General features: G+C 39.9%; 3 protein-coding genes across 3 annotated transcripts; 2 read left to right on the top strand and 1 right to left on the bottom strand.

The window, feature by feature from the left end:
- Positions 1–1,048: 1,048 nt before the first annotated feature.
- On the bottom strand, positions 1,049–2,681 carry SARC_07008 (14-3-3 family protein epsilon). Its single transcript, XM_014299071.1, has 4 exons — positions 2,495–2,681; positions 1,945–2,175; positions 1,629–1,802; positions 1,049–1,498 (listed from the first exon to the last, which is right to left on the bottom strand). Exons 1-4 carry the CDS (start codon positions 2,559–2,561, stop codon positions 1,212–1,214), a joined length of 759 nt encoding a protein of 252 aa, XP_014154546.1. The 5' UTR covers positions 2,562–2,681; the 3' UTR covers positions 1,049–1,211.
- Positions 2,682–4,880: 2,199 nt separating this feature from the next.
- SARC_07007 (spliceosome RNA helicase BAT1) lies at positions 4,881–9,289 on the top strand. The gene is made up of 7 exons (XM_014299070.1): positions 4,881–5,057; positions 5,523–5,734; positions 6,036–6,586; positions 7,237–7,478; positions 8,023–8,167; positions 8,412–8,559; positions 8,776–9,289. Exons 2-7 carry the CDS (start codon positions 5,542–5,544, stop codon positions 8,784–8,786), a joined length of 1,290 nt encoding a protein of 429 aa, XP_014154545.1. The 5' UTR covers positions 4,881–5,057; positions 5,523–5,541; the 3' UTR covers positions 8,787–9,289.
- A 2,025-nt stretch (positions 9,290–11,314) lies between these two features.
- Positions 11,315–11,923, top strand: SARC_07006 (hypothetical protein; the record flags this gene model as incomplete). The annotated part of the gene is made up of 1 exon (XM_014299069.1): positions 11,315–11,923. One exon carries the CDS (start codon positions 11,315–11,317, stop codon positions 11,921–11,923), a length of 609 nt encoding a protein of 202 aa, XP_014154544.1.
- Positions 11,924–12,087: the final 164 nt, after the last annotated feature.

Raw genomic sequence — 12,087 nt, 5'->3', positions numbered from 1 at the left:
AAATACATAGAAAAATGAATATATATATATAAATATATATATATATATATACATATATATATATATATTTACATATATATATATATTTATATTATTCTATTAAACGTATCTTTATATACGCGTAATATATATATTTATATATATATATTACGTGTATATAAAGATATGTTTAATAGATAGATATTAATATATATATATATATATACGTGTATATGAAGATTATTTTTAATAGAGTTATATTTATATATATACACATGTGTATGTCTAATGGTTAGGTTTATACAGATATAGCAACATACTTGAGAAGACTCCATATGTATTCTCCTGTATCGCACATCAAAATAGGTGGCTCAGGATATACGTGCCATAGTAATCTTTTCGTTTATTATCCTTGTAATATAAAGGTTGTTTGCTGGGCTCTAACACGGCTTACGTATTTCCAATCGTAGGTTGAAAACATCTTCACCAAGCTTTCAAGTTCACTTATATTTAAAGTTGGATTCTTAAGTGCTCGCAGTAGAAACATACGCGGACATTTCGCCATCATGTTCCGCCGTGATTGGTTGCTATGGATGAACAGTTTGTCAGGTTCGTCATCTCAGAAAAACATCCGATGACAACAACTTGGATATAGACACAAATCAAGATGTACATGCAACCTTTCATACGCAGCTAACGACCCCCAATCTCTGCAACAAATATATTGCACCGAATTACAGGTGGTTGGAGGACCAGGCAACTCACAACGGGAAGACATCAAGACGGTCTGTCATTTTAATCACATGCTAGCCATAATCGGAACTGAGCACCTCTGCACGAATAACAATCAGAAACAAGCCTATATGTACACATTTGACCGACAACAAAAGCAACCCACTTGGGGGAAATAAAATACAAGAATTACCCAGTCGATGACTAATTCTCGTTGAAAGCAGAGAAGCGCATTCTTGAATCTTCCAAACGGCTTGACGAATAAAACCTCCTTGAAGAGTTCACAGCACAGTAGGCCGACTGAAGTCTCCGACGAAGGAAGAGGCACTCACGCGAAGGAGTTGTTTTGGTACAGCTTTATTTTTAGGGTTGTCACACTCCCGATCTAGAGAGCCCATCGTTTACAGATAGATAACATTTGTACATGCACTATATAATTCAGTACAACGACAATTTCTTTTTTTGCGTAGGTAGAGCGAATTACAAATACAATAGACTAATTACTCTTCGTCCTTCTTCTCGTCCTCCTTGGACGCGTCTGCATCGCCTTGCATATCTGAGGTCCAGAGCGTCAAGTTATCGCGAAGCAATTGCATAATTAGGGTACTGTCCTTGTAGCATTCCTCACTTAAGGTGTCTAGCTCGGCAATAGCATCATCGAACGCCTGCTTGGCCAACTGACAGGCACGATCGGGCGAGTTTAAGATCTCGTAATAGAATACTGAGAAGTTCAGGGCTAGACCAAGACGGATGGGGTGGGTAGGGGGAAGCTCTGTGGTCGCAATATCTGCAATGGAGGGAAGACATTCAACACCTTGAGAAAGCTTGATTTCACAGAACGTTTTGCGATGAAGATAAGTGTTAAATCAGCAAAAAAGTGCATCAATCATATATACTCTAGGGCGAAAAGCACATACCGGAAGCCGCCTTGTATGCCTGTAGGGACTCGTCTGAAGCACCTGTGCGCTTCTCACCGGACGAGAACTCGGCAAGGTATCTGTGGTAGTCACCCTTCATCTTGTAGTAGAATACCTTGGGCTCACCCTTCTCAGCGTTGGGAATAAGGTCATCATCAAGAACCTTCATAACATCTGTAGAAATGAACAAGACAACCGCATTAGTGACAGGAATCCAAATATACACATCGTCTGACTTGACCTGTCCCTGCTACAGTTTGAAAAGAAGGTACAAAACAAATTCGCTCGAAATTAGTTGAAATATAAAATCACTCACCAGCACAGATATCCTCTAGTTCCTTCTCGATCTTTTGGCGGTATTCCTTGACGATGGTAACCTTGTTTGAGTTTCCCTTAGACTCTTCCTTTTGCTCTATGCTGGAGATGATTCTCCATGAAGCACGTCGGGCACCAATGACGTTCTTGTAAGCGACGGAAAGCAAGTTGCGCTCCTCAACTGTAAGCTGCTCACCTAGGGAGGCCACCTTCTTCATGGCATCAACCATCTCTATAACGATAAAGAATTCATTTGCGTGCAAGGTACAAAAAGATATCTGGTTAGAATACAGGATGCACGATTCGCACTCAAGATACAAGACAATACAGAAAGTTACACAGAGCATAAAATACAGTGTAGTTACTAATAGTTAGCTGTGGCGCTAAATAAAACACGCTAACAAAATGAAGCAGCAACCATTCACAGAATTTAACAAATTTGACAAGTACGTGCGCGACGAAATTATATCAACGATAACAGGACTCAGCAAAGAACAGATTTCTAACATATGCGACAAGGGAAGCATTGAGATACAAACATAGTCTCTTACCATCGTAGCGCTCGGCTTGCTCAGCAAGCTTTGCCTTGTAGACGCAATCTTCTCTATCAGTTGACATGTTAAGTATAGTTTAGTATGAAATTGGGTGGGAGTGTAAGACTAATGGTGTTTATGTTTTGTTTTTCTTTGTTTGTCCTATCCGTCCGTTCGTAATTTTGGCACCGTAATCGACTGTGAAATCGTCACCGACCGGCGAGAACTATATTGTTGTTTGTTATTGTATTATTTTATCTCGCGTTTCGGCGAAAGAGCAAGCCAGTCCAAACTATTGACCGACGGCGTGACTAGAATTACGACAAAAAAATGCAATGTTTACCCATCTTGGGAATATCTCAAATCAAGGGTACAAACATATAAAATATTGGCTCGAATTCATAAAGTGCATAATTGGTAGTGACTATTCACCAATGAGATTAGCTTTATTTCAAGGAGTTTCACGTAGACATTCCATTCTTTTAGATTTCGATTTGCCCCGAATTTGAAATATCCTTCAGGTTTACCTACACACAAACTTTTTTTGGACCATTCAAAGGTATCTTTTACAAGGTGTTATGTACAATATTTTGGAACAGAATAGCAAATATTTGTGTTGGCATAGCAGATTTTCAGAATCTTGTGTCATTTTTTTGAATTAAACTGTTCTATTTATATATTAACGATTCAAGTTTATATTTATCCCTGGTGGCTTTTTCAGAAATATCATCAGGGCTCTACTCATATTGGTCTATTTAGCATTAGCACTAAATTGATTGGATTGTGGTTTTGCAGGTCATGTGCTGTTGGCCCTTCTGTAGTCGGCAGTGCAGCAGGCATGAGTCACTGTCTCACAGACTCTCAGCCGTCAGCACTCAGCACCCTGCACTCAGCAGTCAGGGGCGCGGAGTCTCAGCAACTCGGTACTACAAAGTGCTCTCGACCAAGTCCGGTCTGCACTCTGCAGTCGCTCACTCGCAACGGCAGAGGTGGAGCTGATTTGCAGTGACGTGAGCCAGCGCCTTGACCGAGCCACGAGTGGTGAGCATCCAAGGATACGATTTTCTTTATAAAAGATTAAAAAATTCGGTTACATATGTACTTATATATACAAATATTATAAATAAATAAATTTGTAAAATCATAGCCTTCTGAAAATAGAACATGTAAATATTTTAAATACATATTTTATATTTAAAAACACTAGCCTTCTAAAAAAACACCCAGTAGAAGGCTATGCCCGCTACGGTAAAAATCATAAAAGGAAGACGTCTACAAATTTAAAAAAAAAAGTCTCTATCCAAAAAAACATTTTGATATTTTTATTTATTTAAAAAATGAGGCAAATATGAAATGTAGTTGAGATATTTTTATTTATGGTCATGAGATATTCGCGGTTCGGTACTAAATAGTAAACTGTTATCTATTTTTGTAACAATATAAAATTATAATTTTATGCATATATTTAAAAATACATTTTAATAAAAAAATCCTTTGTATGTACAAAAATAAATGTATTTTGGTTTTTCTTGAATATAGTATAAATTTAAAAAAAAAATACTAAATCTAAAATATAATGACTCATTGGTTTTAATTTCCATGAGTATTGTGAGTTGTCAATACAAGAATAAATCGAATACCTATTGGCGAACATCGTGCCCTTTGTTTTGGTATGATGGTATCCGCTAACGTTCCAATCAACCTTTGGCAGAGGATCACTGTCCAGTTAATATTGCTTTTTAAAAATATATTTGAAGAAGTTCTGTTGACGTGGATTACTGGATTCAAGAACTTGATCATTGTGGCGGGCTTGTGTTGAGGCCTCTTGTTGTGTGCCCGTTGGGCTTGTGCCCTTGCTGTGCCGGTTGTAAAATAAATAGAACGGATATATATTCAAAAATCGAATACCATAGCCTCATAGGCCATAGCCTTCTAATAATGGGTTTTAAAGATTTAGAAGGCGCTATGAAGTATCTGTATGATATAGCCAATGTTAAATTTAGAAGCCTATGAAAATACCTACGTTTTTTTTTACCAGCTCTACGTATTTACCCCTGCTTTCTGCTACCGGCCCAGTTTTCAGTTTTGGCTATCTACATCCAGAGCTATTTTGTTCTTCGGGCGTTAGTCCGATAAGCCATAGTTATATTTAATTTTCACTTCTCTCTCTCGTAGACGGTCATGAAATTTGTACATAATTATTTTACATTCCAAATTTTTATATCCAAAATGCAACAACAGGAAAATATAATAAAATAATTTTCATTTTCAAATCAGTAACCATACTGTTTAAAAATAGATTCTTTACAGCGATGACGGGGAATTGGAGGGTATGTACAATTTTTTTTTTAACAAACTTCCATATTTCTTGTATAAAATTTTCGCAACTGACAAACGTGGTAAATCAGTGCTTCAGCCTTCAGGTATTTAGCCGGGGGAAAGCGTGCGGTATATCGAAAGGCGGAAACTAGTCTGAAAATACTCGACAATATTTATGCGAAATCTATCAGTAAACACAATAATATACAGCCGGGATTGTGTTACCTGACTTCAGATCCGTACATACAACTCCTTTTCTCTGGTAAGCAATTTTTGAGTGTTTGAAGCATACCCCTTAAGACGGCAACGCATTTAGCACACACGTATGTACTTAAACAACGAACGATAACAACATGTCATTTTATGCACAATTCGGACTCTCTGTCATACCATGGAGATATAAGAGGGTAAAATGGGGGTTCGGAGGTGCGAAGGTTTCTGGTGTGCAGCGGACGTGATGGAGATCAACCGATCAATTTAGCATTTGCCATTCAGTTATGGCGGTCTTGCGATAAGCATGTGCAAAAATCTGCCAAGCTGAATCAAAGCCCGAGTTCGCAGCTGACCCCGACACTGTGCACTTCTGTCCCCTTGGGAACCTTTCCCAGTCTTAAAATGGCGTCGGGATTCCACGTTCACACAAAGCAACTTAACCAGCGAATAAGCACCTCCATCTGCACGTTTTTGTTTGTTGACCCGAATCCCTAAACGTCTACGTCTACTGCAGCATTAAAAATTAAACCACAATGGGTGACGTGAACGAGGAACTCTTGGATTACGAGGAGGATGTTATTGAGCCCACCGAGGAGCCCAAGACTGATGGTGCTACAGCAAAGAAGGGTTATGTAGGAATTCACACGGCAGGTTTCCGCGACTTTTTGCTTAAACCAGAACTTTTGAAATCGATTGTCGACTGTGGTTTCGAGCACCCTTCAGAAGGTGTGGAATATATGTGACGCCGTGTATTGTGCAACGCTGCAGTTTCTACCACACTATACGCATCTTCAGGATATATCTGTGTCGTGCCAAGCGAAATAGTAGAGGGCAGTTTGGTATAAGCTGCTGCCAGGCGAGACTACGTCGGATTACTCAAAAACTTTTAATATTCTTCTTTATTATCTATACGGGAACCATACGAAGTTCATTTTGGCAAAAACAATTATACCAAGTTTGAGTGGTGTATACCTCACCACTCACAATATCTGTTCCATTGATTTCATTTATCCGCGTGCGTGTGCAGTGCAACATGAGTGCATTCCCCAGGCCATCCTTGGTATGGATGTGATCTGCCAGGCGAAGTCTGGTATGGGTAAGACAGCCGTCTTTGTTCTCGCTACGTTGCAGCAGTTGGAGATCAAGGATGGGGAAGTGAGCGTGCTGGTTATGTGTCACACACGTGAGCTTGCCTTCCAGATCAAGAACGAGTACGAGCGCTTCTCAAAGTACATTGAGGGTGTACGCACAGCGGTGTTCTTCGGTGGCGTTGCTATCACAAACGATGATAAAATCCTGAAGGATGAGCGATCCCACCCCCATATTGTGGTGGGAACTCCGGGACGTATTCTGTCACTTGCCACCAACGCAATTGGCAGCAACACCAAGCCCTCGCTCGATCTGAGCAAGCTCAAGCACTTTGTGCTCGATGAGTGTGATAAGATGCTGGATTCGCTTGATATGCGTCGGGATGTACAGCTGATCTTTAAGCAAAGCCCCAAGTCAAAACAAGTGATGATGTTCAGTGCAACACTCTCAAAGGAGATCCGACCAATCTGCAAAAAGTTTATGAGAGACGTAAGTTGAATTTACAAACTGTCGCGTATTTTCTACAAATATGGTTAGTGGCTGTGTGGTCATTATGGGCTATTGCCTATCCTCTTATCGATATAGCAATGTATATTTAGAAGAGCTTGTGTGTGAGAGAGGGGGGTACTCTCATCATCTGAGCGGTCGTCGACTTTATTGCTGAGGTTGTGAGTAGTTATGTTCCTTACGTGAAATGTGTTATTGAAATCACAATGTGCAGTAATTATAGTTTTATGCTGAGTTTCAATTGCGTCTCTGAAGCTTACGAGAGTATAGTATGTAGCGAATGCATTTGGTACACTTTAAAAATGTGTAGATGTGGAGCCGTCTTGTACTACTCAGTGGTCTTACTGTTGCCCGTCTAGCAACCGATGTGTTTGTATTGTGATATTCTGTACTATGCTTCTCAAACCAAATGGATGTGAGCGGCACTATTTATTGAGGGGTGGAAAACAATACATATTTAGGCAATATTGTGTAAAATCTTAACTCTCCTAATCTTTAATTGATAATCATTCCCATGTATTACGCGCATGGTTCTTTTGTGTTCTGCGCACCTTTGGTACACAGCAATATATTTCTGTGTCTGTATCCACTGACAATGCTTTTCTGTATTCACACACATGTACATGATGTAGCCCATGGAGATCTACGTAGACGACGAGACCAAGCTTACATTGCACGGTCTTCAGCAGCACTACGTCAAAATTACCGAGGGAGCCAAGAACCGAAAACTCACAGATTTACTCGATGCACTCGAGTTCAACCAAGTAGTAATCTTCGTCAAGTCTGTTAGCCGAGCAAAGGCTCTGTGTAATTTGCTGTGTGATTGCAACTTCCCAGCCATCGCGTTACACACTGGTCTCAGCCAAGAGCAACGGTATGTCGCATTGTATACGCTTATGCGTATCATAGCTGGTACATCATTATATGTATGGCTTTCGTTATAATATATTAATATTAGTATCAATATTGCTATGCAGAATGCTATACATATAAATGACACCCACTAAGATTATATACATATATAAGCGAGTTTTTATATGTTTATGCACATGAGCATCGAATCAGCGTTTCGGGGGTTTTTTTCTGGTAACGAGCATCGATAACGCATTGATTCTCCATCCCTATTGTATTGTGAGTGTCCGCTTGGGGTGCGGGAGGGTACTCTTTTAGAATGAAATCAAGAGTATAATATATGTACATTTCAAACATACACGGAAGTTTTATTTTCTCGCTCTAAATTTTTCAAAATCAAACAATTTGTCTGTAGCTTGGAGATGATCAAAGAGCTCAAGGACTTCCTGAAGCGCATCCTTGTTGCGACTGTTCTTGTGGGGCGTGGAATCAATATATGTACATTTCAAACATACACGGTTATTTTCTCGCTCTAAATTTTTCAAAATCAAACAATTTGTCTGTAGCTTGGAGATGATCAAAGAGTTCAAGGACTTCCAGAAACGTATCCTTGTTGCGACTGATCTTGTGGGGCGTGGAATCGATATCGAGCGTATCAACATCGTTATAAACTTCGACATGTCTGATCAGTCAGATACATACCTACACAGAGTAAGTTTTGACTATTGTTACATCGGTTCGTCGCCTAAAACCCTCACCACAAAACAATCTGCATTAGCTCGCTGAATCGGCTGATGCGGGTTCTTACCAGCTTCATTACCTTGTCTCTCATAAAGCCTGTCTTTGAATATATATGGCACAGATTCATATGTAGCCTGATTGGTACTTCTGAGCTAACTTCTTATGTGGTTGCCATGAAACTCACATATGCACACAATTTACCCTTGTTAAATAGGTGGCCCGTGCCGGTCGTTTCGGAACCAAAGGTCTAGCCATTTCTTTCATCGCCTCTAAGGAGGATTCTGAAATCCTGAACGAGGTCCAGTCTCGATTCGAAGTCGAGATTACACCGCTGCCTGATCAGCTAGACGTCACACTATACAGTAAGCTCTTGTGAATTACCACGCATCAACAGACCCAGTATTGGTCAATTTGATTTTGTCTTCTAGTTGATTTGACCTTGCTTGCACTGTATGGGTTTCCTTGGATATATATACTATAGCCGTGACTCCCGACAATTCGTTAGTTCACCTTACGAAAGAATACAACTTAAAATTTGAACACTGTTCTAAGTTTTTCTTTCCTCTTTAATTTCACAGTGAACGCTTAAATGGCCTTCGAATTGCCAAGGGATTGTTACTACAAACAATATGCGTTTGCAGGCAGTCTAGCTGCATAAAAACTTAAAAATATAGCAAAGCAAAATCAGGATGTCATTCATATCGAAGAGGCCGACGGAATGATGGGCACTGTGGCCCGAGTCGTCGGTGTATATAAAAAGCCATCACTGCGTTCGTGTGGGCGGCAGTGCAAATATTGGAGGCTCTTCAGTTCAATAGAATACTACCGGCAAGTTTATTTAGCGCGTGTTATGAATTCCAGTGTTCAGACTTGACAAATATTAGACACGTAATGTTGTAGTTCAATAGTGTTCAAAGTGTGGTCTTGTGAAAGAAAGGCAGTTCGAGAAACGTATTTCGCAATTGTTAGTGGTATAAGAGCCACCTTTGATGCTCCCCACTGCCTCTCTATATCATGTATTAAGGAGAGCAGTTAAACGACTGAGTGAAAATAAAAGACTGGCAGATAATCTATTATGCGTTATAAAACAATGCCTTTGCTGGCTTCGGAAATCCGTTCTGTAATTGGCATTTATAGCCAATATTACGCATTTTCAGAAAGACTTTTTGCAGTAATACAAATGGGGCACAACAACACACAATCTATTTGCAGATTGAACATTCAGAGTGTATTTTTGGGAGTCGTATGAAGCTCCCTCCTATAGCAAGTGGGTTGTCATTGGGTACAAGACATAGCTTATATTTAGAATCTGGGGTAGCGACAAGCAAGAAGTCTGTCTATACATGCATGCTAGTATAGTTTTTAAGAATCGGTAAGAAACCTGTACTATACGATTCTTCAATGACGCTTGCAACTTCTCAGGAGGCCCGTCTATACATGCAAGCTAGTATAGTTTTCAAGCATCGGTAAGAAACCGGTACTGTAAAATTCTTCAATGACGCTTGCAGCTTCTCAGAAGACCCGCCTACGTGGGATTATAGATTCACATCACAATTGCTTGTATCTACGGGAGTTCGCGAGGCTTATAATTTGCACATAAGTATTTAAGGATTGAAAGCAGAGCATAAAATATGATGATTTGTAATCTATATATGTCACTCTAATTATGCACGAGTTGCGCCTGGCAATGCGGCCAACAATGGGCTGCGAATGATGTTCACACATTTTGGTAGTTCCTTACATTTGATCGCAGTGACAATGTATATTCAGCCTAGCTGCTGCTTCTGTATATTGTCATTGGCTACAAGGTGAACACATGTGCGATGAGGCCTAAGGTCTTGAAGTTATTCAGTCGTCGAACTTATAATAGTAAAGCACATAGGATTCTAAATCAAACATTCTTGTCTGATTTAGAAGGTTATGTAAAGCACCACGATCTCAATGCAGAGTCTGAACTATGGGGTCTGGACTATGGACTGTGCCACTGATACTCAGAGTAATAGATTCACTGTGGATGTGCCGATGTGGCCCCGTCATCTTACAAATGCATATTTCTGGTCCAAAATTAAATATTACTATGCATGTATTTAGTAGTGCGTATTAGGCGACTACCGCGCGAGAGAAGGAGAGAGAGAGAGAGAGAGATTATTTCTGATTGAAAAGAAAGGAAAAGGCTCAGATTCAGAGTGGCTCACCGAAGTTTTTGCAAACTCTATAGAGTCTAATAGGGGGTTTTTTTTGCTTCTTTTCTCTATAAATTTCATCTCCGCACTATCCTCCAGTAAAATTTCACAAAGAGTCGAGTTGCCACGGAAACTCCCAATGAACTTAGTGATCAAATCACAGTGATGCAGGGTTTTGATCCAGAACCTCAAATTTTTTTTCTTTCAAAAATGCTCACTGAGTCGTTGACGCATTAGAATGACCAGCTAGCGTATATTTAGAAAATGTCCTGTACCTGTCGGCTGTCGAGTGTCGTCCTGCTGTTCACTCAAAAGTTAAATTAAATACGTGGAGAATAGAGTGGAGAATAGCGTAAAGAGTGTCGCAAACTTTTAAAAAAGCTTTATCCCAAATTTACAATCTTATGTGTGGAAGCTGCGTTGCATAATTGGAAGTACTGCTATCTGGTCTTCTGTTTTTTTTAAATAATATATAAATAAATAACAGGGCTTCATTGCCCACTGCACAACTGACTATAATTATCATATCTCGTATGAAAGACACTATCTTGTAATTCATTACGCATCCGTATGTATATTTATGTGTATAAATTTTCGCATATATCCATTATTACAGCACTGCATAACAATCGCATTTGGGTTGTTCAACCGCCATCGTTGTGCTAGCACATTTTGGATGTTTAACACCTTCTCACTGCATACTAGTGTAGTATCATTCCTGCTACTAGGCTGCCATACACTGAAGTATTTCCTGACTCGAATCGCATTAGTGTACGTGTATCATCTGAGTCGTAGCACCAAAATGACTTTGAGTTGCTTCTCCTCCTCCATTTCCAAGTTGGGCGCATGGTTTATACAGCCATCAGTAAATAATAAAAATGGGAAAGTAATCAGAGTAGCTGCCCCTCATTCCGTCAGGCACGAGGTTCCCGAAATGTCACAAGATACTATAGTATTAGATGTACACTCAATTATAGAGATCTCGGATGGCAATTATGACAATACTAACTATAGGGAGAATAGTAAAATGCATCCAATCTTGGGAAAACATACAAGAGATGGGATTTCAACAAACCTGGATGCCGACGCCAATACTTTCATATCTGTCTCTTCGCACGACAGTGGGGATAGTTCTCCTCTACAGAGTACACAGAAGGGCAATGCTCCCGTTCCTCCTCCCCCGTACACATTTCAAGACAGTGCTTGTAAGAATGAAAACTACAACTATGCAGAGGCCGAGAGAAGGACAATTACCCATCAGAAGCACCAGCAACTACGACAACAGGAGCAACAGTCACAACCCGCGGTGAAGAATCCTAAATCGATTTTCAAGCCAGATACAGACATTTTCAAATTTCCGCAACACAGTCATTCTCACAAAATAGAGAATTTCTCGCAGTTCGTTAGACATTTATTGCACCGAGCTGATGTGAGTCGATCAGTATATATTGTGGCTCTGATATATTACCGCCGGGTGCTAAGCAAGACTGGGCCTAATAACGACCACCAGGTATGTGATATATTGTTCTTTGGCTCCAATTGAAGTGATTGATATTATTAATGCTGGCGGCACGCGTCAAATAAGCAAATGATAGAATCGAATGATATCACCTTCTGACGATCAAGTATAACATACTAAATATATCCATATACACAAACACAAACACACTCCCTCACACACACACACACACACACACATACATACAC

This window comes from Sphaeroforma arctica, assembly GCF_001186125.1.
Source record: "Sphaeroforma arctica JP610 unplaced genomic scaffold supercont1.529, whole genome shotgun sequence".
In the NCBI taxonomy this organism is placed as follows: Eukaryota; class Ichthyosporea; order Ichthyophonida; genus Sphaeroforma; species Sphaeroforma arctica.
Note: the sequence above shows the minus strand (reverse complement) of the source record. Positions and strands in the feature narration are given on the sequence as shown.